This window comes from Lutjanus erythropterus, chromosome 8, assembly GCF_056507025.1.
Source record: "Lutjanus erythropterus isolate fLutEry1 chromosome 8, fLutEry1.hap2, whole genome shotgun sequence".
NCBI lineage: Eukaryota > Metazoa > Chordata > Actinopteri > Lutjaniformes > Lutjanidae > Lutjanus > Lutjanus erythropterus.
Genome location: NC_139324.1, coordinates 9,581,215 through 9,606,371, shown reverse-complemented (window position 1 = coordinate 9,606,371; position 25,157 = coordinate 9,581,215). Strand labels below are relative to the sequence as shown.

General features: G+C 38.4%; 1 protein-coding gene across 1 annotated transcript in view; it reads right to left on the bottom strand.

Moving 5' to 3' along the window:
• Positions 1-1,042: 1,042 nt before the first annotated feature.
• Positions 1,043-25,157, bottom strand: part of hibch (3-hydroxyisobutyryl-CoA hydrolase) — a 34,323-nt gene continuing 10,208 nt past the window's right edge. The window contains exons 6-13 of the mRNA XM_084724443.1: positions 18,864-18,942; positions 9,573-9,718; positions 8,475-8,561; positions 7,321-7,379; positions 5,334-5,415; positions 3,966-4,085; positions 2,273-2,306; positions 1,043-2,070 (exon numbers count right to left, since the gene is read on the bottom strand). Coding sequence (XP_084580569.1) covers positions 1,955-2,070; positions 2,273-2,306; positions 3,966-4,085; positions 5,334-5,415; positions 7,321-7,379; positions 8,475-8,561; positions 9,573-9,718; positions 18,864-18,942 — 723 coding nt within the window. The 3' untranslated portion in view covers positions 1,043-1,954. The remainder of the gene's footprint in view (positions 2,071-2,272; positions 2,307-3,965; positions 4,086-5,333; positions 5,416-7,320; positions 7,380-8,474; positions 8,562-9,572; positions 9,719-18,863; positions 18,943-25,157) is intronic.

Sequence of the window (25,157 nt, the reverse complement as noted above, 5' to 3'; positions counted from 1 at the left end):
TCTTTTGAGATTCCATCTTATTATTTTGAGATACTAAGTTATTATTTTGGGACAGTTTCTCATTAATTTGAACTGTGTCATTATTATGAGACACTGAGAACGTTTCTCATTATGATGACCTACAGGATCTTTTTTTCCCCACCACACTAGTGGAAATGGTCTTTCACAGAACAGAGCAGCTTGTAACCCAACATGCAATTAAAATATTTATTTTCTAGACGTCATATCAGAGCAGCTTAGTGCTTTCATGCTGATAACAAAGGCACTTTTACAAAGACCTGCCATTGTTTTACAAGCACACTTTATAAGCAGGTTATAAAAGTCCCTGCCTTCACCAACTCAAGTTCTTTTATACACGAGCAGTTTCTTCACTTACCACAAACATAAAACATTTGCTGTTACATTACCAGCTCTCCTTATTGCTCTCTGTTCCACTAAAAAGTGACCAAGTATGTCAAATATTTTTTGTTTTAAAGACAGTTCCACATTATTTTTAACAATATGTCATATTTTTACAAATACTAGGCCATTCCCTTGAGATTCTGTCTTATTATTTTGAGATAATAGGTCTTATTTGGAGATCATATCTGATTGTTTTGAGATAAAATTCTTTATTTTGTGATACTAAGACATTATTTCCAGATAATAGGGTATTATTTGGAGGTAATATCTTCTTACTTTGAGATACAAAGCCATTATTTCCAGATACTTTGGCATAACTTTGAGATAGTCAGTAATTATTTTGAGCAGGTTTCTCATTATAATGACTTACAGGATCTTTTTTTCCCACCACACTAGTGGAAATGGTCTTTCACAGAACAGACCAGCTTATAACTCAACATGCAATTAAAATATTTACTTTCTAGACGTCATATCAGAGCAACAGCTGAGTGCTTTCATTCTGATAACAAAGGCACTTTTACAAAGACCTGCCATTGTTTTACAAGCACACTTTATAAGCAGGTTATAAAAGTCCCTGCTTTCACCAACTGTAGTTCTTTTATACACGAGCAGTTTCTTCACTTACCAAGAACACACAACATTTGATGTTACATTATCAGCTCTCTTTATTGCTCTCTGTTCCAGCATGGATGCCTCATCTGTCTGGTTGTCTCATAAATAATGCAGCTATTGATTTGGGGAGGTGATCTGATTCCTATTGAAAAACCGTGACACAATACCACACGCATTCACACTGTTGAAACCATATTTGTCTTCCAGAATGCTAAAGTAACAGTCATGTAAATGGATTCAGAACAAATATTTAGATATTTCTAAATCTGCCATTTGTCTTAGGAGTGTTGCTTGGATTTCATACAGATGTCACTAAGGAGAAAAGTACCAGAAAAAGACATAAAACAACAGAAATGGAGACGATACATTATCTGAATTAGAAAAAGTGACCACACAGCAGATATATAGATGATGCTGATCCATGTCGCATCAACAAACACCCACAGGAAATGTAATAAAGCACTCAGCGGTGAGCTCGTATTCTCCTCCCATGTCCTCATGTTAATGCTGCCGTGCAGCAGATTCCTTGAATCTGCAGCAGAAGAGAGTTACCGCCGTACAGCTGGTGTAAAAAAAGACTCCACTGCAGAGCAACTTTACACTAAACATTTTTCATGTGTGACACACAGGGCGTCTGTTAGCTACTTCTTCTGTTACTATTTTGGATTTCTGGCTGTGAGCATGAATCAGATTCTCTTCCTCAGCTGCAGAGGAGCAGCCTGGATGTTTCCTGTAAAATGTCACAACAATATTTAATAGTACAGTCAAACTGTTAGGTATATGACCTATGCATGTAATTGTGATAAAATAACAGACTCTCTCTCATCCTCAGCTCTACAGTCCTCTCACACACCATAAAGGGATGTGGGGACAGAGGAGGGTTGGCGAAGGCTTGGCGGTGTGTGTTTGAAGGTGGGAAGCAGCTGCTGGCTGACAGGGATCAGAATGTCAGGTCTTTCTCTCCCAGGGAGGAGAAGCACTGCTCCACGGTCTGGTCAGACACCTCCTCCAGGGTTGATGGGTTCCATTTGGGACTCTGGTCCTTGTCAACCAGCACTGGAAACATGCAAAATCACAACACAGAAGAGAAATCAGACGATGTAACGTGTAACTATGACATCAAGAAAAACAAAAAAACTTTACTGAAAAAAAAACTGTACTGTAGTTCTATATAGCTCTCTGTGAAATCTGTATAAATTATCCTTCATCTTTGAGATTCACATCCACCATACTCCTATTTTGTCGCCCAGTGACTTACCAGCTCTTACACCCTCATAGAAGTCACAGCCCCTCTGCAAAACAACAGAAACAATCCAATAAGATGATGGCCTTTCAGATTTTAATCTAAATTATCAAGTCATCACTAATCTAAAACAGCTGTGGTCAATGATTCAGAGAAGTAATTCAATTTACTCCTCCAGTGTCCCGCCCCTTTTTGTTCTGTGCTCCAATAACACTTGAGCAAACTTTGTACCTGGTAGAATCTCTGTCAACTTTCTCCTTTCCTGTTTTTCTTAAGTTAGCTAATGTGAGCAAAATGCTAGCTAACAAGCTAGCTAACAATTGATGTAGGCGAGTTAGCTAGTTAGCTAATGTTTTGCTAACATTAGTTATCAAATGTAACTAGCTAGCATAGATGTATAAGAAAACCTAGATATTCAGCCTTGCCTCTGATTTTTCCTTGTAGTCACTCCTGGTATTGCACCAAAAAAAATCCCCTGTGGCCAGAAAAGCATTTTCCCCGTAAGCCACCATTATAAAAGAGATGTCTGTAAAACTGTTCACAGGACACCTTCAACTGCAAACAAGGTCAATTATGATTCTTTCTATTTGAGTTTTTGATCGACAGAGATTTTATATTTGTAAAACCTTCCTAGAGCCAACAAGAGTGATTTAAAAATCTGTGATGTCATCACAATATTAAGTCTGCGGGCCAAGCAGGAACTTGCAGGTGAGGCCAGTGGGAGAAAGTCTACTGTGCATATTCACTGAGCCCCATACAGCGAAAGTAAACCTGGAGGATAGAAAACTGTTTTTGCTCTATGTGCCAGATAAATAATACCTGTTGGATCAAATAGTATAAAGTAACAGTTATTTCGGGGTCTTGTTTTGAGACTTTTTCAAATGTTTCGTAGCTTAATAGCATAGGGCTACTAGCACGAGTTACACATCATTTCTAAATAATAATAATAATAAAGGCACACTCACACTTTTCCCTCACAATTTAGAAAACATAACAGTGTCAACAGTGAGCATAATGCCTCAAACAAAAAAGTTTTGGCTGGGATTTTGGAGTAATGTGTTAGTGAAAATGGCCTATTGGTAAAAGCATGGCTTGTAGTTTTGGGCATTGTGTAGTGCAGGTCTATAATACATCATATATTAACATTTGACAGTATAAATGTAACCACAGATGAGCAATTTTCCTTCATATGCATGAAAAAAACATGAAACAAAAAGAAAAAATGGATGTTTGAAGAAGTGTACTTAACATTAGATATATGGTAGGAGAAAGGTGCAGAAATGTATACTTAATGTTAATAACAGGTTGATGGGTAGGAGTGAGTATGAGTTTGGAAATTCTAATAAAAATGTTTAAATGATGCATTATGTTACATTTTACTCGACTAAATCTAGTGTAGATTACAACGACAAAAATCTAATGACATTTAGTTGACTAAAACAAGACTAAAACTATTCAGACTGACTAAAATATGACTCAAACTAAATGGCATCTTAGTCAAAAGACTATGACAGAAACTAAGTCAAAATTTGCTAATTATATATAGCATATCCATATCAAGAGAAAAACAGAAAACAGGAAAGTTGACCAAGGTTCCTTCAGGGTCCAAGCTTGCTCAGCTGACATTACAGTAAAGAGGAAAAAGTTATTTCATTTTTATTTTGCTGTAGGTCGACACTCCACTTAGAATAAGTCTGTTGGTTTTTACCATGCAGGCCTGGCTCAGTCGATATTCCATCACCAGCACGTCGGGCAGGCTCAGGGTCGCACCTTTCTGCAGCTGCTTATAGGTGACTTTCAGGGACGTGGGAGACATCTTGGACAGTGTCTGGAAGAGGAGACACAGGGAGGTGTTCTGTGCAAGAGACTCAGACAGAAAGGCGGTGATGAACGGCTTAAAGTATCAAATTCTAAAGATGCTGCAAATTCCCAAAAATAAAACAATGAAAAATAGAAGCAAAGCAACGTGTAACTAAGGACAAAGAAGGTTGTGAATGTTTAATGAACGAGACAGGAAAGCGAATCAGCAGTGTAGTAGTAAGTGAGGAAGTGGGTTTGTAATAAATATTTGATGACTGAGCTGACCCCCTGCTGGCCCTAATTCAGATTTTCATAGTTTAAAAGGATCCTGGAAGTGTTTACATGTTTGTCGAACACAACAGAATGAAAGCAGCCAGGAAATATTAACTATATTATTACGACTATGTTACAAATCAAATAATAAACACATTATTAATCAGTGGAGGCTCATATTAACTGGGACAATGAGGAGGGGGTGGAGTAAAAGAGGGACGAGTCTTACTATGGGGCCTGTGCTCTGTTTCATGAGGTTATACACCTTCATTCATGGTTTTAATCTGATTGGATAATCTAGGTGGAAATAAGTAATGGGAGTCAGATGGTGAAAGAAGCAGCAGGAGTACCAGTGTAGGAAGCTAAGTAATACACTGCTGTGGACAGGATCAGCAGCAAAATGTATTTTACCATTATAAATAAAAAAAAAACCAATATCTTAATCTTGCTTACTTTATCTTTGCTGCTGATCCTGTTCACAGCAGTGAGATTCCTACACCATGATGTTTCTCCAAACTGGGGGCATGACGATCATCATGTACTGTAGCTTATACACCGACCATGGATAAGTACGTCATACAACCCCACTTCAAATAATCCAAATTAACCCTTTAAGGAAAATTTTTTAAAGCCTTGAAGAGAAGGGATTCTAGTCCAGTCAACAAGGCACAAGACTAAGACTAACCCCATTAAGTGCTTAAACTGGGGTTAACTGCTAATTACTAACATACACTGTTAAGGCTAAATAATGCCCTGGCTCTGCTCCAGCACTGTCAGTGGGATTAATCTGATGGTCGCGTAACAGAGCTGCAGGACGGGAAGGTACACAGGACACTTCTTTAGCAGTACTTATAAATAGTTTGTGTGACCACAGTATAAAGGATGTTGTGTGTTCAGGACTTCAGGATTGATGGTAATGTCTGTCTGCATCAGTGCTGCTGGATTTCTGCTGGTTCCAAAAAAAAATCAGTGACTGTGCTAAAGCTGCAGGTCAAGATCAAACCTGGGCTTGTTTGTTGGCGAACTCTGAGCCGTCTGCCTTCAGGTTCTGCATGATGCCCTCCACACTGCTGGAGCTGAACAGCCTGAAGGGAGGGAGACACAAACATGGACTCAGTTCACTCTCATTGTTGCAACACTTTACAGGAGTCCAGCTCCAAGATATAAGACTGGTGATACTTTCTTTTGTCAACAAAACCTACAAATGGAACAAAAAAAACAATGAGCTCATTTTACTACCAAGTATTATGCAAAGCCTGATATAGCTTATTGCTCTGCGCCCCAGAGCTCCATTGTTCTCCAAAAACTAATAAAAACATCAATGAGCACCAAATCCACAGCTAAAAATAGTTCCCAACAAACACACTATTTACTGTACTTCTGTTTGAGTAACACCTTTTAAACTACAGCACCCAGCTTTTTTTTTTTTTTTTTTAGGAAAGTACAGTTTTACCAATGATGTTAATTAAGGTTCTGTTTAATTCAAGTCAAACAGGGTGAGGGCGCTGCTATATGCTGCATTCATGTGCTCCCTGGATGGTCCCAAGTTGGGAGGACATTCTTCTGACTTTGGTGTGTTCATGAGCTTTAAAGTAGTAGTGTGGAAACAACATGGACGCTGCACCAGTACATTCCCATACACCACTAAAATATTGCTTTACCAGGGTCAGCTCAGCGCTAATAAATAACTTTTCTAGCTAATCTAGGACATTACATGGACAGCAACCATTGGGTACAACCTAATACCATATTACAAATTGCATAAGAGCAAAAAATTAATATGCAATGTGTGAATTAAAAAGACAGCTCACCCCAAAATCCCAAATACTTTTTTTCCCTCTGGTCTGTAATGCTATTTATCTGTGCTGTTTTGGTGTGAGTTGCAGATATCAGCCAGAGAGATGTCAGCCTTCTCTCCAATACAATGGAAGTAGATGGCACTAGTTTTGTGGTGCTCAAAGCGCCAAAAATACATTTGAAAAACTCAACAGCAATGTCCCTTTCCTGAAATCATGACCCGGTTATTTGACCTTGTAAGCAGTTTCATGCAGGAGTTTTTTTTTCTGCAGTAGAATCTACCAGAACTACTTTCTATCTAATAGAAATACAAGTAGTTCCTACATGAAACTGCTCACAACAAGGTGTGTGGATTATCTTGAGTAAGCGGGTCACGATTTTTGGAAAGAGACACTTTTTGAATGGTTTTGGTTTGTATTTTTTGGTGCTTTGAGGACCACAAGCCGGGTGCCATCTAGGCATTACACTGGAGAGAAGGTACACATCTCTATGGCTGTGAACTCCAAAACTCTCCAACTCACACCAAAATATCTAGATGGATAAACAGCACTACAGGCCAGGGGAAAAATATGTATTTTTAATTTTGGGGTGAACTGTGCCTTTAACTCACGTATTGCATATCAGTTTTTTTGCTCAAATATAATTTTAACCATTAATTACTTTTAACAAAACGTTATCAACCAAACATACTCTTGTTCGCCATGTTTTTGTGTATATAATGTCAACAGACAACGACTCGGCAAGGTGTGTACCAAAAGGATTTCAGATATTCCGAGTTCTTGTTCCAACTTAATGGGGGTGTTCATGTAATTTTCCCAGTCGGGGACGCATTTTTCTGATAATTCCAGCACCACAATAAATGCAAGAGAAGTGCATGTCGTCTCACTGAAAAGGCTCTGCTTCACTAAATGGAACAAGACCTTAATTAGTATCACTGGTAACACTTGTGTTCATATCATATTTCATATCAATATGGCTGCTGTGAAAAAATCTATGGCCTTTTGTCTGAGTGCTACAACAAGGTAGTGAAGTCGAAAAGACTGAGTGACAGACTAACACATTGTTAGTCACAGTAATGATATATTGGATATCACAGCCGTATCCTCTCAGTAACTAGCTGTTTGCTAGTTTTCCTGACACACCAGTCAGAATCATTATGTTCATATTTGGGAAGACAGACATTCAAGGCCCACCTGTCAATATCAGACATGTGCTTGTCCAAGACGAAAGGCTTCTCAGAATCCAGACTGCTCTGTGGACAGAGAACACAATGATCAACACAAACTTAGACTTGGATGTTCACATGAAAACAGATGTCTGAAGTAGTGCTGGGAAATAACATTAAGAAAACATTACATAATGAGATTTTTGATGAATAATTTTCAGTAATGTGGATTTAATGATTCGGTGGTTAAGCCAAATAATAGATTGGCTAGAGCAGACTGATAGATTCAGAGAATTACATCACTTTACTCTACTGCAGCCTTTATAACCAAGAAAAGACAACACATGATATAATGATATCCAAAATCTGAGACAATATCATGTCTCATATCACACATTTGATATAATATATAATATTTGATATAATGCCCAGCCCGAGTCTGAAAGGCAACTTAAACTTGGTTATATGAGGCACTTATCCACAGTCAGTGTATTACCTACAGTAAGTGGTGGGTGACATGACTCCAGTATGGGGAAGCAGCAGGAGTACCAGTGTAGGAAGCTACAGTGAGCAGAATGCATTTTGGACAACTAGAAAAAGCAAAGCAACCAGACTCCTTTGGCAAAAACAGTCATTCTACCTCACAGAACAGGGGAGTTCCCGGTCTACCACTGCCTAGATCTGTTAGATTTTGTGCTATTGTGTGACTTTGGTGTTTTTGAAAGGTTCACTAAAGTCAAACAATAACACAGCACAGATCGAGGCAGCAGTAGACCAGCAATTCTGATGTTTGGCAAGGTAAAATAACTGTTTTTGCAAAAGAAGTCTGGTTGAGTGAGGTAGAGCGATATTTGTCTTATATTGGTAGTTTCCTGTTAGAAAAAGGATGTTTGACAGCATGTAAAGTGATGAAAATATAAATACAGTGTAACCTTAAACTGTTATTGTTTTTTAAGTGGCTAAACTTTATTTTGCTGTTGATTTTGTCCACAGCAGCACATTGCTTAGCTTCTTAAACCGGTACTCCTGCTGCTTCTCCAAATTGGGGTTGTATCAACTGCCATTTACTAATAGTAGGCAATACATTGACTACTAATAAATACCTCATACATCGCCACTTCAAATATCTACAGCTTTAAGTTCAACTTTAGTCTTACGGTTTACATGTGTGAGGATTCTAACCTGGTTCTGGTAGAATTCTAACACCCTGGAGACGTCTTCAGCAGAGGGAGTCTTCAAGTCCACCAGCTCTTTCTCCAGGTCCGGGATCTATCGAAGTACAAGTCTTGATGTTAAAACTAGCCACTAAAAAAATGTATATAAATGTGCTTGTTTATCTGCAGTGGATTGTTGATTCAAGCCATTAGACCTGATTCAGTCTTTTATAATTTTAAACATAATCTCATTTTGTGATGCAGGCAGATCTCTCAGGGTTCTCACAAGGGAAATACATTTTTGAAGAACTGGATGCTCTGGATTGACAAAGACCTTCTTTTGCAGATTAATGTGCAGATTTTAACTGATCAGGCAGCACTTGAGAAAGTTCAAGTGCACTTTGCATACTCAGTTCAATTTGGATTATGGCTTCATTTAGTGAGAAAATAACAAATGAATGCTTTGCAGATTTTATTATATCTTTAAGAAACAGACAGACAGCTGAAGATTGTTATTCTTGACCAAAGCTTATCGATGTGATTTTTCCTTTATTTCCATTAAGGTGAGATATTTTTCCAGCCTTGTTTTATTTTGTCAAACTCTGCTGTAAAAATTGTACAAATAAAGTAAATCCACCCCGTTGCTTGTCTGTCCTCGAAACCAAGGTTACAGTCTTAAACAAACTGTGCCGCCCACTGTTCTGATCTGACGCCAACAACAAGACAAACACAACCTGCCTCTGGACCAGCCAGTGTAGGTTGGCACTTTTCAACAAGAGTGAGACACCCAGTGACTCAGCATCCAGCTTTCCAGTGGAGCTTTAACCTCGCCCCCCCACCACGCTCCCGTCCTGCACCATCACTCACACTCACACTCACACAGTGCACAGGAACTTAGCGTTAAGTGGTTTAGGGTAATGAATTGAAAGCATCATATAGGAAAAATCCTGTTGTTAGGTTTGTCAAGTATTTGTCTGCACTCTTGTATAAAACAGGTTGTCTGTGTCATTTAACAACATTATTCCTTAATACTAACAATGCTCTTATTGACCCGTCAGAATAAAAGAAAGTACACATAGCCAAGGGCAGTTGTTGTGTAAGCACTACAAGTTTAATGTAACTGTACCTTCTTAGACTCTACAAAGTGAGTGGCGACTCCAGCTCTTTGCACGTCACGTCCCTTGAGACGGAAGCCCGTCAAGGCCAGAAACAGCCCCAACTTCCCCCGTAGCCGGGGCAGAAAATAGCCACCTCCCACATCAGGGAAAAGCCCTGTCAAAACAAAACAAAACAAAACAAAACAAAACGCTAGAAACATTCTTGTACAGTTCAATGCACTTCAGTTTTTGGGGCTGATGCTGATATTAACAGTTGAGAATTTAAAAATCGTGACAGAGAAATGGCTGCTGATTGTCATTTTTAAAACACATGGAAACAAAAAATCTTGATATGTATTGCTTTGAATTTTTATACACATTTTACAGCTGATAAATCAACTTGTCAGTGCTCTCTAGTGGATAAACTATGTAATGGTGAAACAGTTTCTCAAACCTAGTTTGATATTTCTTTACTGCAGTATGTTGTAACTCATGGATCCACACTAAATGCAAGTTGTGTTTAATCAATTTGAAATATTTTTGGAACAAACATGAGAACAATGGTAGACTTACACTCATCGGCCACTTTATTAGGTACACCTAGTATTGGGTTGGACCCTCTTTTGCCTTTATAACTGCCTTAATTCTTCATGGCATAGATTCAACATGGTGCTGGAAACATTCCTCAAAGATTTTGGTCCATATTGATGTGATACCATCACACAACTGCTGTAGGTTTGTCGGCTGAACATCCATGATGCAAACCTCACGTTCCACCACATCCCAAATGTTCTCTATTGGATTGAGATCTGGTGACTGTGGAGGCCACTGGAGTACAGTGAACTCACTGTCATGTTCAAGAAACCAGTTTGAGATGATTTGAACTTTGTGACATGGTGTGTTATCCTGCTGGAAGTAGTCATCAGAAGATGGGTACACTGTGGTCATAAAGGGATGGACATGGTCAGCAACAATACTCAGGTAGGCTGTGGTGTTTAAATGATGCTCAGTTGGTACTAAGAGACCCAAAGTGTGCCAAGAAAATATCCTCCACACCATTACAACACCATCACCTGCCTGAACTGTTGATACAAGGCAGGATGGATCCATGCTTTCATGTTGTTCATGTTGTTGTTGCTAAATTTTGACCCTACCATCTGAATGTTGCAGCAGAAATCAAGACTCATCAGACCAGACAAGGTTTTTCTAATCTTCTATTGTCCAATTTTGGTGAGCCTGTGTGAACTGTAGCCTCAGTTTCCTGGTCTTAGCTGACAGGAGCAGCACCCAGTGCGGTCTTATGCTGCTGTAGCCCATCAGGCTTTTTGCCTGTTTTCTTACTTTTAGACTAGTTGACTACAGTCTAAATGAAAATTTCCTTTTAATCTACAGGAAAATTAGTCACCAGAAAAATCCCTAGCATCAATAATCGTTTAAAATTTGCAATGTAATCCTCTCAATCAGAATAAAAATGGAATTGTTAGATGCCTAGAGATTCCCTGTCCTTCTGGCTGTCAATTCACAATTTTTTTTAAAGGACAAATTAGGAGGTAAATTTATAATTAACCACCCCACAGGTAATAAGTGACAAAGCATGACAAGGATGAATGACAACATATTGAGCATCTTCTGTTAAATAACAAGAGAACTTGGGAAGAGCACCAAGCCAGCATTGACTTATGTCACAATCAATTCATCCTCATTTCACACACACACATAAAAAATCAAGTTAAAAAATTTCACTTTCCTGTACCCCAACAAAATGTCAAGAACATTTTGTCAGAAGAACAGTCCCAATCACAAAGATATTCAGTAGTATGATGTAAGAAAAACAAAAAGCAGCAAATTATCAAAATATTTTTTTCTGACATGCTGTAATCATCAAATGTGGCTTGTTGCTTGAAAAGTTGAAAAAACAGTTGCAGATCAATTTTCTTTTGATTGACTAGTAGATTAAACCAGTGTTTCCCAACCCTGGTCCTCAAGGCACACTGCCCTGCATGTTTTATATGTCTCCCTGCTCCAACACACCTGATTCAGATGATCAAGGTTGTTGTCAGACTTCTGCAGAGGCTTGATGATGAGCTGATCATTTGAATCAGGTGTGTTGGAGCAGGGAAACATATAAAACATGCAGGGCAGTGTGCCTTGAGGACCAGGGTTGGGAAACACTGGATTAAACAACTAATTGCCGTCACTCAGTATCTATTCAATGTCGTATAATGCAGCATTGTTTCGCTGAGTGTAAGAAAAAAAAAAGGTCAGGTCTGGATCAGATATATACAGTATGAACAGGCACAACCATTAACAAAACAAATATTACTGGCACACTACACAAAGGTAAACATGCGGCTTATGAGCAATGACGATTACGAAAAATGTCGTCACAATCCACAGCCGTAATCTGTGCAGAATTAATTCCATATTTTCAATAAAGTCTCCATTTGATTACAACATTTCTGACAGAAAATGACAATCCATTGGTCAGAGCTGGTTCTCTGACAGCTTTTGTATCATGGCATGAGGCGAGGTGGGGGGGCGGGCAGTGAATGGGAGAAAGAAGGATTAGATGAGTTGACCTGAATCACGGCTGAAAATGTAATATCATAAATGCAGCAGATTATGGCTGTTGTTCAGAATGCTAGGAGGGCTGGGTTAAGTCTGTTAATCCTGCCACAGAAGGGGTTAACCTTAACACGTAAGTGCACGGGGGGTGGTACAAGTGTGTGTGTGTGTGTGTATGTGTGTGTGTGTGTGTGTGTGTGTGAAACAGAGGAATGACAGAACTGCATGCAGTTATGAAATAATTATTCTAAACTGTAAAAACATTGTGCAGCTATAGCCTTCAGTACATCCTGTTTTATTGGAATCAGTTATTCTAAGTAAATAACTATTACAGTACTTTCAAAATGAGTTGTGACTACAGAATATAATACTTTCTTCATATAGAAACAAATAAACCCTATGAAAAGGACCAAACCCACCAATGTGTTAATTTGTCTCTAAAAACACTGACTTTCCTACACTGACTGTAACTCTCAGCCCTGAGCACGTGTTCATGCTGAAGATGTATATCTTTACAAATCTCTCCACAAATATATTGTTTTATTTTTAATAAAGGCTAAATAATTTCTCAGTTGCTCACTGTAGTTTTTAACAAATGTTATTCAAACAGGAGGAAACTATTTTAAGTGGCGGATTAATAAAGAGTTGATGCTCTAGTGAGTAGAGATGGGACCAAGCCATTGTTTTGTAAGTCACAAGTCTTCGCACTTGGGTCCCGAATCAAGACTGAAAAGTCCCAAGTAAAGTCTCAAGTCCTAAGTTTTGATTTTCAAGTGTTGAACAAGTCATAATGCACTCTTCGCCACATTTAATGCCTTTTAAACAACAGAGCCTCGATTTTACTTTTTTGTGAAATTTGAATGAAGCTTTGTCTCTCATTTTCGACCTGCACGTTTTGCATACTACTGTTTGTTTTTTGTTGACCACTTCATAGTTTTTGTATGTGAATGAAATTATATTTGGCATAATTTTTTTTGGCTGAAGCCCAGTAAGGTAAAATAAGGTCCTCATGGTTCTCTCCCGCGACTTGATTGGCTGCTGTCAGACTGACTATGAAAGTGTTGACATGCTGGGATTGTTAATTGATTCAGGAAAAGATGGGAAATTAATTGATCTGAAATTACAGACTATTTAATATTTGGGCTTCCGGGAAGGTAAAAACCAAGAGAAGTCATTGGTGTCTTTTTTTGATTTTGTCAAGTGGATTCTGAAGTCATCAAATTTGAGTCTGACTCCAGTCCCCTCCAGTTAAATTCATGTGACTTGGACTGGAGTCTGCTAGTGAGTATTTTGGGCAGCAGGACGATGTATGTGGGATCGAGTCAAAATAAACTACAGTGTGAGCGAAGTGAAAGAACATGTCAACCAGTGCAACAGTGTGACTCACTGATGTGTTTAAATAGTTTGGACACAATTAGACACAATCCTTGTTAAAGAATCATTTCATTACTGGACTTCCCATGGGATCTGTTGAGAATAAGAAATAATTAAATGACTTTATCCTTTAAAGCTTAACAGTGGGAATATTTCCAAGAACATTTTTTATATATCTAATACATTCTTATTTCTTAAGTGATGAGAGTCATAATAATTATGCCACCCATTTGCAAATCTCCTTATAGGCTCACCCACTCATCTTTGGCCCTGTCTTTAAAGACTGATTGCTGAATTATAAAGTGTTGGTGGTGGTGGGGGAGTGGAGGAAGGGGAGCCATTAATAAATTATAGCCAGGGTCCCCTAAAGGGCAAGGCAAGCCCTGATCACATGATTAAGAGAGGCAAGGTGGTGACAGTGGACCAGCCCTGTTTCCATACATCCATGTGACCATCATGATAGGATCTGTGAGATGCAGGAAAACATAATAATGATAACATGGCAATAATTCAGGGCGCCATGTGAAATAGCCCATGTTTCACTAAGTTAGTATATCAATAAGTTTGCTTTCATTCTGTATTTCATCTTGTGTTTAGCTTCACAATTATACACATTTACAGTAGGTGCCCCTTCTTGCTCATTTGCATAGCTGTCAATTGGGTTAAATTGTAACATCATCTGCTGGACAACTAACTTTTTAGAAGAAATATTTGAATGTCATTTTAACCATCCTTACCAGCACAACCCTACAAGCAGTACATGCCGATTATGCAGTATGCAGAGTGTAAGAATGAGATTTCGAACACAGCCAAGGTCTGTACGAACCCACACAGTCTAATCAACCATTCTGCCACAAACATCTCCCTCTCCCTTGTTGCACCTGTTAGGAGTCACATGATTTCCAACAAAGCTAATCAGTCAGAACAACAAAAATCCAGTCAAATCAAGCGAGACTTCTTAAAAGAACATTAAGACCTCTGAAAACTTCTGGAGGTGCATCAATAAACTAAAGAGCAACAGATGAACAGCTGTAATATAACTTCAAACAGGAATGACTTGACTCGATTTAAGATGCAGTCTTTTTGCTTCTGCAGGATTAGACTTCTGCTCAGGAATGCTGGTGTTTACGTGAGGTCACCAGACTCAATGTCAAGCAGTAAGAATAATAAGATGTTATTTGTCCCTCCAAGCTCTCAGGAGAGTGAGGGTGATGTCAGTCAAGCTCAGCCTCTGCAGGCCTGGGAGGAGGTCTAATCAGCAAAATACATTTTTACTGTATTCGAGACTTTTCCAGCACTTGAAACTTGTATAATACTGGCATACTTCAGTGGAAAAAGCCCAATTCCACAGTGTGATTGTAGTTACAATAAACCCAGCACACAAGAGAGGCTCTTGGGTGGATTCGAGTCCAGGATCAAGGCTAAAATAAGCATGTGGGGCTCTCCAAGCAGCTGCGATCGCTGCGAAAATGCTGTGCCCTCATGGAAATGGTGCAGTGTGAAGTCCAAGTTTCTGACTGCAGAGGGGACCGAGTGCCTTCAGTTAAAAACAACAGTGACAAAGTGAGATCACAGCAGCTCCGAAAAGGATTAGCTAAGATTTCCTGACTGGAGAGTTTTCATGACACCAGGACATTCCTGTTTAATATATGAGAATTAATAATGAGATTAAAAAGAATGAAATATATGAGCTACTTCACCAGCAAGTACTGGACAACACAAGGGTGTATGTGCGTGGCTTAGAAGATAACAAACACACAGATGTAAGAGGACACACCCTAACAGACACACATACTGTACAGTACATTAACACCCTCATATAGCCAATCCTCAGCCTGTGCAATTGAATTGCTGCCCCATTTCCCCCTACTCCTTGTGGCCTCGCCTTTGAGAAAATCCCACCCAACAGTCAGACCTCATCAACAAGAACCCAGACCCCTTCCTTCTGCTACACTCATTTCCTCACCCCTGACAACATAATCTTCATCCTTGTGCTTCTCCAGACCTCTGAGTCAGATTCCACCGCGCAGTACACCATCAGCTGAAGATTTATCATGAAGTACGAGCCCAGACTGCTCCACAATAAGCTTGATGTGTGTGTTTGTGTGTGTGTATGTGCGCAAGTGTTTGTGTATCAAACAGAGGATGACGTGAGTGTCCTTGGACGTTTGCAAGTATGAGGGAGTGAGTGCACGCAGGCACTTTATCAGAGTATGAGCAGAAATTAAACATCAATCTAACATCTTCTGCACAAAATATTCCAAAGCTTTACTCATAATACTGACATTTAAATTTCAAATAAAAATTTGAATACTGTTGTTATTTTGCATTTATATTTGTTCTGTTTAAAGGGATAGCCATTACCTACTCATCCTCATGCCAACTGATGGTTGTTTTTAGTTTTTTAGTCCACAAAACACTGCTGGTGTTTCACAGGTGTTGCCGAATCTCCCAAACGAAGGAAGTGAATGGTGACCAGTTTTCAAACTGAAAAAAAAAAAAAAAAAAAAACCAAACAAAAAGAAACTCCATAAAATTCCTCCACACTGCTCATCTGGTGTAGACCAGTCCGAACTGTATGTGGGCTGACGGTGTCCTAACTGCGTTTCAGTGCTTTAGGAGACTTGGATTATGCCAGACGAGCACCAGGTAGGCATTTTGTGGTTTTTTTTTTTTCAGTTGTTTTTTCTATGTTTGAAAACTGGTCACCACTTACTTATATTGTTTGAGAGATTCTGCAATGCTGTTTTCCTGTGAAACTCCACCATTTTTTAAAAAAACTAAAACCGACCATCAACTAGCATGAGCATGAGTAGATAACAACTGAATTTTCATTTTTGGGTGAACTAGACCTTTGTTTCTGCACAGTTGCAGATTAAAGAAAGATTGATGTATTCATTAAAGTTGCTCCGATACAGCCTAAAATGCTGGATCAGGTTTTGTCAAGTATGCAAGTCCATGCACAGATCCAATATCACGTAATTTATTAACCATATACACATGTATACCCTGTTTGTAAAGGTAAACTTTGTTAGCTTGTTTTTTAACAATGGTTGAGTTTTTACAGTCACTCACTTTCTAGGACCACAAGTGTTACTTGAAAAAAGTGACATTAACCAGTGGGACCATACTGGCTGACCCATACATGCTCATTCAATGGAAGAGCTTTCTACAACTGTCATAGAGTTGGATGACTGGATGATATATATCAGTGATCATAGCCCATCGTCTGTTGTTTTTTGGCTGATTGTTGTCACTTTATTTTGCTAAATGAATTGTCTGCATAGTGACAGGTGCTGCTCCAGTTCAGGACACTGCCGCTGGTCAGAGTACGGTGCACTGTGCCGCGAGGACGAGTAAGAGGCAAGCAGCCAGAAAATTTACTTATTTAGACAAAATTAACTTTGGTGATCCTTGAAATAGTGGAAAGACTGGACAAGACTGTTTTTGAGTTTTATTTACTTTTTGTCCACCTAGTTTAAATATTAATTATTTTGACTAAAATTGTGATATGCAATAGAAAATGACCATTTTTGTATTACAATTACATTTTACTGAAAAAAAACCTATTAAAATCATGATAATGTGATATTTGTTGGGTTCAGGATTTTTAGCCCATTTTTATGCAGCACTACTTCATTACAATGCCATTTTCTCACAGATCTTTCCCTTTTAAATCATTGTGATTTGGTTCTGGTTCTGTAATTTGGATGCTGGTAGCAGATGCGTACTTGATAGTGGCCTATTAACGAAATTCAGGTGCTGGAATCGGTATCCAAGAAGAATAAAATCGCATCCTTACTAATCATTTCGTCATCATAAAATATGAAGACAGACATTTGAACCTTCAACTGAAAACAACAATAGAAATGTTACATGTAAAAAGACAATAACAAAGACATTCTATACAGCCCTAAAACACTCCAAGCATTTCCTGTTTGTCACTTGACTTTAACCCAAATTTTTAATGAGATCATTAAAGATGCTCGAAGACCACTGCGATATCCATTAACTGTCTTTATGAAGCTAAATGAAGAGAGACATCAACTGTCCGGTCAGTTCACAGGCTCATTGTGGCTCTGTAATCACTGTGATTAATGCTTTGGTTTGTTGGCAGTTGTCCGTGAGCAATTAATATACAATTACATTCATATGCAAGTATAGCACTGTGATAAACCATCTGGATTTAAGTGACAACAAGCTAGTTTATGCCATAACGTCAGCTGTAATACGTTAGTTGTTAGAGATTTGTTACTAATCTCCTCAGCGCCTCAGGAGAAGGCCATCTGTCTACAAGAGTCAATTAGCTAAAGAGCAAACTATAGCTTAGTGCTCTGGCAAAGGCCATTTACACTCGCGGAACTGGCTCAGACAGGAAAAACACTCGGATAAGTTCTTGAAGAGGTATAATAATGTTGCGTGGTGGGATCAGATTATGCAAATGAGATTTGCAACTTTCAAAAGCCAGATAGTTACGAGTCTTTTCTCCTCCTATTAATGTTGAATTTAAAATGAAAACCCACTCAAATCACTGGCCTTTTCCTGAGAAACAACTTATTTGAAAATAATAAATAGCACACACATATATATAAATAATAAAAAAGGGATTCTGGGTCCCATATCTGCCCTCTGGATGATTTGTTTTATTTTTCATCCACAAAATAAGTTTTCCTGTGGGAAAGCTGCAGCTGAGATACAAAAATATACAGACCTCCTGCTCTCTCATCACGACATGTTTGTGTGTTCTGTAGTTGCAGCTTTACAAGCACTTATTATGTCACTATTATCAGCTTTTCACAGGCTATACTGTGTATATCGTGAAGTGTGTATCGAGGTATGTTGTTGAGACTCTTATAAGGTATGTTACTAGTTTTTATTTGGACAGATAATTTGACGTAAGGTCCAATGAGGCAGCACAATTACCACTGCCATATAACACTATTATTTTTATTATTGAGGATTACTCAATAATGACACTACCATCAATTTTCTTTTTATAAGTTTCAACATTTATTTTACACCTTCACCTACTCATCTTTGGACCTTAACTCTTTATCATTTTACAGTCAGGTTTTATTTTCCCTTGTTTTCCACATTAGTCATGTTAGCAGTTAGTGTTTCACACCCATTTTAATCAGGCTGAGCTTATCTATCCCATCATATGTTGTGATTACAGCTCCTCCATCCCTCTGTTTATTTTCTTTCACAGCTTCCCATGCAGACAGACCTTGTGTCTATGAATGCATATGAACTGGATCCAGCTGGGTCTGCAACTGAAATCACTGCTCCTACATAATTAATGGTCTAAGAGATACCCGCTCACACTGATGTGGGACAGCTAGCCCTCCATCGTGGAAACCAGTGCAGCTGGACAGTCTTACCGATGGCGGTCTCTGGCATGGCAAACAGCGTCTTCTCAGTGGCCACTCGAAACCGGCCATGAACTGACAGACCAACACCCTGCAGGTGGAGAGGAACAAAAATAAAAAAATAAAAAACATGAATGCTATGATAAGGAAAGAGAGGCCCAGGCTTGGCAAAGAGGATACATAGAGGGGAAAACAGGGCACAGAGTAAACATTAAGAACTGTCACCTCTACAGAGAAGCACTGAGCTGACATTTGAGACAGAAAATGCTGACTGAAAAAAAAAAAAAGTAAACCAGGCCGACCCTGCGTAAGTGTGTGTGTGTGTGTGTGTGTGTGTGTGTGTGTGTGATTAACACGTGCGGTTCCCAGCAGGGAGAGAGGTGAGGGCTAATGAGCGATGTTGGCCAGAGGACATTTCAAGCACAGTTAGGACTCTAGTGTGCGTGTGTGTGTGTGTGTCAGATTACAAGGTTACCATGGAAACACCATCCTCGACTTATATGCATAAAACAATGTAGAGACACAGACAGGTGCACTGTACTGCCTGACAGGTGAATGACCGTGTAGTTCAGTTATGATGAAATACATCATTTTAAAAAATTATTAAAGGGCGACTCCGTGTTTTTTTCCCTCCAGGTTTTTCAAATGGAAACTTCATTTCAGGACATTTTCAAACAAAAACGACCTCCGCACAGATGAGCGTTTTAGCACCATTTCAGAAATAATGCACTGCTTGACTGACACACAAAGTCACTTTCAGTGATTAAAAATTAAATGTAAGATAAGGTCTGGCTAGACGAAGCAATAATTCAGCAACCTGCAGAAAGAGCTCCAAGTGATCTAAAAACTTGATTTTGGTCAGGCTGCAAAACTGTGAATCTGTGGAAGTTTTACTATATGGGACATTATTTTATTAGTTTATTTTGCAAAGTGCAGGTATTTAGATCTTTTCAGACATATTAATGTGAAACATACATACATATATAAGTCGATATGTCACTTGTTGCACTGATTTGTACTCATGGTCATCATGGATATGATGCACAAAAAATTTATGTTCAAAGTGTCTGAAATAGGGTTGAATGATAAATCCAAACTTGATCAAAACTGCAACATCCAGCATACTTAATGGCCAGTGGTTCAAAGTAAAATTCAATCAGATGATTCATACTAGGGCGATATGCTGGGAGCAGCGGAGTGGTTCAGAATGCATAAAAGAAGAAACGTATTGCGAGGTAACGCAAAAGTATAGCTAGGCAAAACGCAAAACACCTGACACTTGTAGACAGCTTAAATCAGTCCGACTCCAGATCACAGTGAACAGAAGTGAACTTGAGACAAATACAGCCACACACACACACACACACACACACACACACACACACACACACACACACACACACACACACACACACATACACACAGCTGTTAATTACTGACTGCTTGTTTAGTTAAGTGTATGCAACATTAAACAACCAACTATTCTCACATTATTGTGTCACAAAATAAGAAAACTACTGGTAAACAATATTTCTTTTATAATAATTCATTACTTTATTTATCCAGCTGTCCTTTATCCAGACAGCAGGAGACAAGAAGGCTGCATTCTACTGTAATACCCTACTGTTGATCATATAAAGGCAAAATGTGGGATGAATCAATTAAAGTAATCAATTAATTTATAATGTGACCATCATAAAAATAAAAAAAACACCACAAAGTCAATAGTCATAAAGCACACAACATTGATACTGTACTCAGTTTAAGATTAAAAAGTGGATGATAAATTCTGTCCCGTAAGTAATCAGATTACTTCACTGACCTTCAGTATTCTGGAGGATGTGTTATTAATTAAGCGATCAGTCAGCCACAGGGGAACAAGCGGCGATTGGCTCCTACGGTAACTGTACCTGGGAACAGGGTCATTTACTCGTCAGGTCAGAGAAAAATCCAATATGTCAGTGAGTGACTGGTGGTGATTAATGAGCGTGGCAGGCCATCAGGTAAATCCCCCGAGGCTTCACTTCCACCTGAACTGGAAGCTGGACTGATACTGGTGATTCATTTCTTTTAGTGAAATCACATTGAGTCAAGGGGCCTTTGTCAAGTCATATAAATCTGCTTTTACAGCTGAATATCACATGAGCCACGATACATTTCTTATTCTCCACCAGGCTTTACACTGAGCCCATGTCACACATGTTTATAGCTTTTCTAGGTTCTGGGTGAAGAAATAAAAAAATTCATTAGGGATGTTATTGAGTAATTATCCAATAACCACTATTGAGAATTTAACTGATTAAAAATGTAACAATAATGAATCGACAGTCTAGAAATGGCAGTAACTGACATTTGACATTGTTTTGTCTGGCAGAGCCATTTGTAAGGAAACGTATCTCTTTTGTATCTCAGTCCTAGCATAAAGGAAAATGCATTTGCAACCCTAATATTCATGGCTTAAATTCCTAACACAAAGAGTAGTAAGTGATCTTTTGGGCCACTTAAGGTGTCGTGCCAACAATTTTAAAGTTGTCTCTTTTATACCAGCAGCCTCTGAGGACGTCTAAATCACCATTGTCATCATCATCTCACTAATTAAAACTTCATAATATATTTGTATAATCCGTACAAAAGGAAGAGTAAAGATGACATGTTGAAGTTTTGAAGGGGAATATGTGGTGGACTATTTCTAACATATTTCCCAAATATTAGCCTTGTCCTTTGAAGAGCCACAGGGGGTTGGTTTGTTGCAGCACTACAGCTGACCAAAAAGGGAAAAGTTATATTTTACTTTTTTTTTTTTTTTTTTTTTCAAATTTCAACCAAAGCCTGAGACACAACACAAATAGCATCATGAACCAACAGTAACTTTCTAGCTTTAGCTTATGCACCTTTCTTAAAGTCTTAAAATGCTCTGCAAGAGAGAGAGTCACTTAACCTAACAGCTGAAAATGTTTCTGCTGCTCCCTGGTGGCTAAACTTCTCATCTAGCTGCAGTGATGTTAGCGAACCCTCTGGGACTGTGTCTCAAACACAGACTGTACAATCAGAAGTAGATGGAGCCACTGTGAAGCTCTCATTGTGTTGACGCTGGTCGTCAACATCTTGGCTGTGCCTGACTCGATGAACTCCCAGCTACCCCCAGAAATGACCAAAGAGGTGGAGCGTGAGTGGAGCTGAGGCGGCAAAATGAAGCGGCTAGCCATCTATGAGAGTACACCCCTGTCATTCAAAAGCATGAATAACTTCAAGCCACAATATCATTCAAATGGGTGAGTTACATAAAAATTCACCCCCTGGACAGTTGTCATGAATGGACAAATTAGCTGTAGAGACCAAATCTGTTTTTTTGTTTTTTGCTGTTAGCACTTTTCTTTCTGCTGTAAAGTTCAACATTTTAATATGTGAGGATTGACTCGCCTTTGGAGCCAACCTCAAGTGGCCATTTGAGGAAATGCAGTTTTTGGAACTTGTACATTTCGCTTCATTTTTCAGCCCCCGAAGTTGCCGTTTTTCCTGTCAACTAGCCCTTTATCACAGAGCGCTGCTCAACATAAAGTCAAACTTACAGCTGTGAAGGGCAGTCACATTAAAGAAAGGGCAGAAATAAACAACTGTGGGAACTTAAATCAGTCCACCATGAATGGCAAACACTTGTGAACAATGGTCTCACACTCTTACAGACAAAGAGCTTTGCTCAAAGATGAAGGCTGGGAAGAAAGCACTCAATCCTAGCAGCCTGGTGGTGTTATCACTAATTCACTGGTGCTGATTAACATCCTTATCAACCTCAATCCAGATGAAGAGTATTACACTCATTTTGTGCTGTGAGGCAGTAGAAAATCTGTATTGCCCCTTATGAGCCATGATGACAGATGGACACACGCACACAAGAAACAAAAGAACAGCACAACTGATATAAATAAAATAATTGTGTGGATTGTTTTTGGTTGTTTCCTCTATTAATCAATTAATAGTTTGCCTTAATAGTTTGTCAGAAAATGGTGAAAAATATTAATCAGTCTTCCCCAGAGCCCAAGGTGATGTCTTGTTTTGCCCCAAAACCTGAAGATATTCAGTTTACTGTCAGAGAGGAGTAAAGAAAGTAGAAAATGTTCACATTTAAGAAGCTGAAATCAGTGAACTTTGACTATTTCTTTTAAAAAAATCAATTATCAAAGTAGCTGGTGATTAATTTAATTATAAATTAGTAATGGATTAACTGTTGCAGCTCTAATATGATGCAGAGTATTTAAACAGTGAATATTTCAGTGACTGAGTTATGTAATGGGGCTGCAACCAAAGATTATTTTCATTTTAATTAGGCAATTCTTTTCTGATCATGGTCTATGAAAGCAGTCACTTTGTAAATTATCTATGAAATAACAACCTGAAACTGCATCCTGGCTCATAAAAGATCAATAAAACTATTTGAAACATAGTACAGTGTACAGATGAAGGATGCCACCTGCTGAGTGCTGAATCCCTGCCAGCTAACAAGCAGTGACTGAGTGCTGACCCTGCTCTTAGCGAATAGTGAGTACAGAGTCAGAGAGCAGTGGTTTGCCTTCAGGCTGTGTGACAAATGACCACAGAGGATTAAAAATATCTGATCACTGGAGACTAAACAGAAGTCTGCCAAGAGTAGTCGTTCTTTGGAAAGAACCAGATCCCAACACAAAAAAACTAAAGAGGCAAACAAAAGAGACAGGCTCCCGTTAGCTTAGGACATTAAGTATAAGATGACTGTGTTCTGGCAACACTTCAGAACGCTCAGAGCAAAGACCGGCTGCATTTTAACACTCAACAGCTTAGCTTTGTAGAGTGCAAATAGGAAAGTTATTCAGTTTTAATCTCAAAACCTATGATGAAAATGAATTTTATGAAACTTTGAATTTCATTAGTTTTAGGGCTGAAACTACTTACAATGGTTATTTTCATGGTCGATAACTCAGTTATTTTTTGTTGTTTGCCTGTAAAATGTCAGAAAATTGTGAAAAATGTTGATCAGAGTTTCCCAAAGACCGTGATCATGTCCTCAAATGTTTTGGTTTTGTCCACAATTCAAAGATATTCAGTTTACTGTCAGAGAGGAGTAAAGAAACCGGAAAGTATTCACATTTAAGAAGCTAAAATGAGAACATTTTGACTTTTTTCTTTTAAAATTACTCAAACCTATTAATCTTTTATCAAAATAATTGTCAATCAATTGCTAATTATTAATAAATTATTAATTGTTGCAGCTGTAATTAGTTTAATGACAAACAAAAAACAAATAAAAGTAATCTCTTGTAACATTAGAATGTCTGTGTAAGGAACTCAAAAATTACTGATAGTTATTTATAAAAAGTAGAATGAATATAATAAATTAAGGGTGAAACAGTTACCAAATTAATGGAAAACAATGTCAAAATTCCTGATGGTGAATATTCCCATTTGAAATCTTAATTATTATTAGAACTTTGTTTGATTACCACACTTTAAAATTTAGCAACAGTCATGTAACGAATACTAAAAAAAAACTCAGTGGAAGATGGAAAAGAATATTTTTTTATCCAAAAGCAAAAACAAAGTGGCAAAGTGGATTAGCAAGTTATCAAGTGACATTTATGATGAGTTATATGACAGTTTTCACTGCAAACACTGTGGTCTTTGACAAAATCATAGATAAAATGAACAATGTTAGCTATAAATCTACAGATGTCACTATAGCAGTGAGCTTGCAAACTGCAAACACCTTGCCTCTCTCTCTCTCTCTCTCTCTCTCTCTCTCTCTCTCTCTCTCTCTCTCTCTCTCTCCTTCCAAGTGTCTAGAAGCCACGAAACTCATGGGAAATGTGAAAGGCTGGATCTAGAACCCCAGTGTTTGTTTTGTTTGGTTTGTCTGTTCTGGGCTACTGTAGCAACATGGCGGTGCACCGAGGCGACAGAAGACGACCTGCTACATCTGCGGATTTCTAAGGTAACGTAAACAGAACAATTCTTATTTTCAGGTGATTATACACTAATGACAGCATACTGATGAATATCATATTCCATTTGTACCCTATTCTGCCAGTAAATAGCCCTAAATATTACACACTGGACCTTTAAAGTCAGAACAATTTATAATTCTAAATCAAATGCTGGAAAAATATCCTCATTTATCTAAAAAGATATATATAAATAAGGTAAACCCTCAGAAGACATTTCGTTTTTTAGAAAGAAATTTTGTACTGAATTGTACTGAGTCAAAGAAGCTAATTATAAAGCTAATGATGTCCGACATCCATTTACCTGTGGTAGTTTGAGTGTCCTGGTTTGTCA